At 37.5% G+C, this 6,000-nt stretch overlaps 1 protein-coding gene across 1 annotated transcript; it reads left to right on the top strand.

The window, feature by feature from the left end:
* Positions 1–847: 847 nt before the first annotated feature.
* On the top strand, positions 848–5,747 carry LOC148721320 (retinoschisin-like). The gene is made up of 5 exons (XM_088736131.1): positions 848–911; positions 3,317–3,579; positions 3,903–4,023; positions 4,685–4,998; positions 5,452–5,747. The coding sequence occupies exons 1-5, from the start codon at positions 848–850 to the stop codon at positions 5,653–5,655; spliced, it is 966 nt and encodes a 321-aa protein (XP_088592257.1). The 3' UTR covers positions 5,656–5,747.
* The last annotated feature ends 253 nt before the right edge of the window (positions 5,748–6,000 follow it).

Genomic DNA, 6,000 nt, shown 5'->3' on the forward strand with positions numbered 1-6,000 from the left:
GCCTTTAACTTTGGGCTTAAACGTGTTATTTGTATTAATACTAGGCTGTTGGTAAAATCTGAGGACTTTGTGGATTGAAACTTTGCCTCTGGAGAAAAGAAACTAAGCTTGAATCACATACATACATACATACATAAATCCAATCATTGTTACTTCCTAAAGAGCCGGGGCTTCTCAATCTAAACAGGTGGTTTTCAAGAAAATTTTTGTTCAAAAAATTTCATGCAATCCTGTTTGATTAAAACGGAGATTGTTCACCGTCGATTCGTTGAGTTCCTTGAGATGTTTTATTTTCAAAAATAATGCTGTCAGGGATATACGGGATATGCTAGGAACTATATAGAACCGAAAGACCAATGATCCTTTCAAACAAGTTTCTACCGCCTGAAGAATTTCTGTGTTACTTCAGGATTTTGTATGAAAGTTCTACGTGTTTAGTTATGATAGTTTGGTCGTCTTTATTTTGCGGTCAAGTTTGGGTAGATAAGGAGAGCGTAGAAACATTTGTTAAAACATTTTCAAGTAACTTATCGCCATACATTGCACCCCTACAGAGATAATTAAGCCAGAATAGATTAACACATAAAGGACAACTTTCCCTAAAATTCAAATTGAAGGTCACCGATATGCATTAAGTATAATCGAATTTCACCAACCAACTACATCCCAGAGAAACTTATTCATTTGTGGCAACCACTGACAACCCCATAATTAAACAGAGAAGGTTGTGTATTTGAACGCATATTAAACTTCAGCTGTCTCAATTTGTCTGATATTTCTCCGGCATAAGGTTGAAAAACTCGCCGTAATTGTTCGCCTGAAGTACAGCGGGCATTTTCTAGGAAACATGCTCTTTGTATTCTACTGCTTCGTTCTCGCCGTTTTGGCTTCCTTAATACCAGAAGGACAAGGTGAGATTTTCCTACAGTTATGTCCTAACTCATGTCTGAGTACTTTTCAAAAGTTTACCAAGTCATTATGTTCCATTTTTATTATCCTTATTAGCATAACTAAGTCTTGAAATATTCGCACAGGCTTCTTTAAGAAGTATAAAAGAAATTGAAGTTATTTCAACCAAATAGTTTTGGCCCTGGACAGGCATAGTATATACAACGTACGCATTTTATAAGTTCAGAATAAAATTTTAAGAGAACATGCTTCTTGTATTAGCCGAAAGGGACAGTTTAACTCAGAACATTTAAATACGTCTCTGTAATGCTGTCCATAAACGTTCTCGACTTTTCGATTCCGCGCAATGGATAAGCGGCCACTGGCAGATCTACGAATTTTAAAACAAGTGGGAAGTCTTAGTGAACTCAACTAAAACAGTTCGGCTGGATCAAATGAAGCGAAACTTTTAAGTCAGGTAATATAGTTTTTTAAAAATAACGTTTTGTGGAAAAAATTCAAGAGAAAAGAGAAAGCAGCAGAGCTTTTACCTTTGGGCTTAAACATGTTATTTGTATTGAAACTCGGCTTTTGGTAGATCTCACATGCATCATCTTATCACTGTTACTTCCTAAAAAGGGCTTTTCAAGCTAAACAGGTGGTTTCAAGGATAAAAATTGTTAAAAATTTTTTTACGCAGTCCTGTTTGATCAAAACGGAGATTGGTGGCCGTCGATCTGTGGATTTCCTTATGATATTTTATTTTCAAAAACTATAGAATCAGGTTTTCAACTTCTTCAAGCGCGAGAACAAAGATGACAAACACGACTTTGTTTTGCACGATCTGACGCGTATATCGAAACAGAGCGGAGTCTTTTTGTCGTTGAACACAGGTTTCATTGTGAACTGTGGACGGATTTTTAAGATCTATGAGTTATTTCATAAAACAATGAAGGTTCTGTCCTGGTGTACCGGTTCACAAGGGAATTACCATCGTTCTTTCTTTGTTTAGCCGGTCATTGGTTAGCTGTCGTGTATTATTTGGTCTTTTGTATCGGCTCTTGTGAACCGGTACACGAGGACAGAACCACAATGAATGTCCGGCGGCATCAGTATTGCGAACTCCGAAGATCGGAAATTTCATGATGAACAGTGATGTCAGTAAATTTTCTTGGTCTCAAAAAGATATCAACTTTATTTGACTTTGATGTAAATAAAGATGTTGGACAGCATTTTTCGAATATAGGAAAAGATTCTGTGTGATAGAAATTCATGGACGTGTTCACTACAGCGGACATAGTTTTGAAAAGGAATTCATCTTTAACAGTGATGCAGACATCCCGTTTTGACTGACAGGAAAATTTTGCGGCCTCAAGCTGAATCAAATTCAACACCTAATTTTGAGTCCGCGCTTTCACTTAGTGGGGTAAATTTGAAAAAAACAAACTTATTCTTACAGTATAGCCTACCATCAGCACAAATCTGGATAATACAGCTGTCCATCGAAAACGCAAATTTTCGAAAACACGCTTTTAAAGAGGATAATATGAAAATGCCGACTTCACCCTTGTGGTATGTCCAGAATAAATAAAGAAAAAGAAGCTTTTCGAACATTCTTCCTATAGCACTATAGCACAAGGCTTTCTACTTTCCTTCATAGTTTTCCAAGATTTGCTATCACTTGCTAGTTTGAAATCAGACTCTGGAAAGCAGTCGCATCATTGGTCACAGTTCCTTGTATCGTATTTCCTTTTCACTTGACCAAAATGTGACATTTTAGGATTTGTTGTTCCTATTATACTCAATTACGCTCAGTCTTATAATGTGCATGCTAGAGCATACATTTCAGCGTTTCGTTTCCTGGTGATCCACACTGTGGAAGTAAACTTTTAATACATTTTTAGAGATAAAAACCCAGCACCTGAATAGGTATTAAAAGAGTTAATAAAAACTTTCACTTTTCATTCATAATACGCAGTATAGTTCAAATCTGAAGTCACGCTACATAACAACACACGCTTTTCATGAAATGAGTTTTGAGGTGAGACCAAACAAAAAGTTCCGCGAAAACGTAATCGTTTTTAACGAACTAAACAAGCTTGGACGAGACGACCATTATTACGTACGTGATAAACACGAATCACTCTACATACCAACACGAGTAGTTTATAGACTTCGGCGTGGATCACTGAGTCGATCGATCACAATAGCTGATCGCATCAAAAAGAAGTTAAACTTTGCTATGATCATTCAGAATATAAATAAAAATAACTCTACTGGTGTTTAACGTAAAGCCAAAAGCCAAAAGCCAAACCAAAGCGAGACTCATACAGTACTAACACTGCTGTACAGTCCCAATTTAAGTAGAAGTGCTTGTCAGTAGAAATGCTTGTTAGCAGCTTTCTAACTTAACACAATTTTTCTCTAGGTAATTGCCGCAATTTGAAGTTTACCAGTTTTCCTAAACCTGAGTACCGACTGGAGAATCACACGGTTCGAACTGTTGACGTTGCTGACGAGGATATCTGCATGCTACAATGCTACCTGGAACCTAACTGCGTCAGTTATAACTTTCATACGATAAAACAATTGCAAGCGCCTGAAAAACACAAGTGTGAACTGAATAATGCAACCATTGAACACGATGGAGACCTAGTGAAAAACAAAAGTTATGTTTACCGCGGAGCTGAGGTGAGGATTAATTCTAAGAGCTATAAGTAATACTCCCGTCCTTGTCCAGGAAAGCTTTGTATTTATTTGTATTTGTATTTGTATTTATATATTACTCCACTCCACGTAGTAGTACGTTAAGTTACATACTGACAAGGTAATAACCACTAGGCAATTCTAATTCTGTACCACGGGAAAGCTTTGATACGAGACCAAAGGATTCACCCACTTCTCCTTTCCTTTAAAATTCCCTGCTTGCGACGGGAATAAATGAACAGACGCGAGGAACCTGTCATGCCTGCCGAAATACCATTTTAAGTTTCTCTCTTCCTTTTCTCCTTAAGAATGCTTGCGCGGAAAATCCCTGCAAGAATAACGCAACATGCCAAGCTGGGTTTACAGACAGAGATTATCAGTGTTTGTGTGTTGATGGATCTGGATTTGAAGGCCATGATTGTGATGAGGGTAAGGAATCTCATACTTTTATTAGGGCAGAAACATTGAATATAAGTGACGAGTTCCACACTCTCCTCCCCCAAGTTGAAATTCGTTCCGGTGATTGGGCAGACTTATTTGAAAGGGATGAGTGTCAAACAATCGCTAGAACCTCAACAGTTTTAATAGTCACAGAATATCATAGCTGGGAGCTTTTGTCTTTTAAGGTTTACGGTGAAAATGATCACGGTTAGCATAAGCTATGTCATTAAGAAAAGGGGTACTGGATGCGGGTTCATGACCTTTTTCCCCCATCTTTTCGATACATTTTTTCCTTATGTCTTCGGTCAACCTCTAGGCCACTTGTAGTTTCTCAGTTTCTTTTTATTGAAGTAAATGTCAATGAAACTAAGTACGAATTTTTACGCCAAAATTCAGACATGACCCCATTATCAAGAAAAGATATAACGTAATGAAAAGCTTTTTAAATCTTCTCAAAGGAGCCAACTATCTATGATGTTCATCACTTTCTTTTTCCAGATATAGACGAGTGTTTGACTGGTAAACATGGCTGTGGAAGTAATGCGACATATCTACTAATTGCATGTGAGCAGTGAGCAGGATAATAAGTAGTTGCAACACTTTGCTATTTTAAATTGGTAGTTTAAAGTTTCTTTTTGTTTTGAAATAGATTTGCGTTGTCAAGAAACACTTGGTATCGAAAGTGGTGCAATCAAACACGAGCAGATAAGTGTCTCATCCCATAAAGGGAAGACCGTAAAAAACACAAGATTACATGGCGCTGGGGAGACTTGGATAGCTGATAGGACTGATTCAAATCCGTGGCTCCAGCTAGATCTTAGAGCTCAACACACTAAAGTAACACTAGTAGCAACACAAGGATCCCATCAGAAAAGTTACTGGGTGGAGATGTACAAGCTACAATACAGCAATTATGGAGTGAGATTTCAGTACTACAGGGAACAAGGAGAAACCCCAGTTAAGGTAAAACAGATCCGAGGTGGTAGAATATTTTGAAACGTGAGCTGCTTATTGTGCGTCGCAAAGTCAAAATTGTTAGGACAAGCAGTACTTTTTGTTAGGATAAGCACCGCTCCTTGCAGTCAGAGCTTCATTGCTCGATTTGTTGCAATGTATAAAACGATCGTAAAGTTTCATACTTTTTACCATTTTCTTTGCCCGGGTATAACTCTCATCTATCCAGCTTTTGATTAATCTCAGATTGATATTTTTAGAAAAAGTTCGTCTTAATTTTACCGTACCGTGGTATGGGATGAATTTCCCGAGTCAAATCGAATCGGTTTACTCGTGAAATCATTGCAGTATGTTATTTTATAGATAGTAGTTAGCAAGTTCTTATGTATACAACGCAAGCACGTAAAGTACATTTTAAAACAAAACGAGCACCATTCATATTTCATATTTATCTTGATGTAGGAGTTTAATGGAAACACAGACAAGAACAGTGTTGTTTATCACGACCTAAACCCACCAATCACAGCAAGGTACATACGTTTCCTACCACTGAAGTGGAACCATAAGATATCAATGAGAGTGGAACTGTATGGATGTGTGAAAGGTAAGGAAGACGGCTGTCTTCCAATGCTGATACGCATTGTATCTACCCGGCTAATTGCGTAAACTGAGCAATCGTTTCTGTTTTGTATTGTGTCGAATAAAAGATCCCGTTGTCAAGAAAAACTAGGTGAAGAAAATTGAAAGTTAAAAGTTGAATCAGCCGTACTAAAAACATAAAAAACGTAAGTGGTTAACAAAGACGATGACTGTCGGGTGCGTCCCAGAAATTGCTTCTAAATTTCCCTCGAACGAAACTATTTGCAGTTTTCCTCTAATAAGCTTGAGACATTAAAGGACTCTGCGCCACAGTTGATCTGATCATAGGAGTTCTTTAAGGTTCTTCATTTCGTTGAAAGTTTCTGGAATTATGTTAAAGACAGTTTTAGCTTAATATAAACTACACTTAAT

The sequence above is a fragment of the Stylophora pistillata genome, chromosome 10 (assembly GCF_964205215.1).
Source record: "Stylophora pistillata chromosome 10, jaStyPist1.2, whole genome shotgun sequence".
Classification (NCBI taxonomy): Eukaryota; Metazoa; Cnidaria; class Anthozoa; order Scleractinia; family Pocilloporidae; genus Stylophora; species Stylophora pistillata.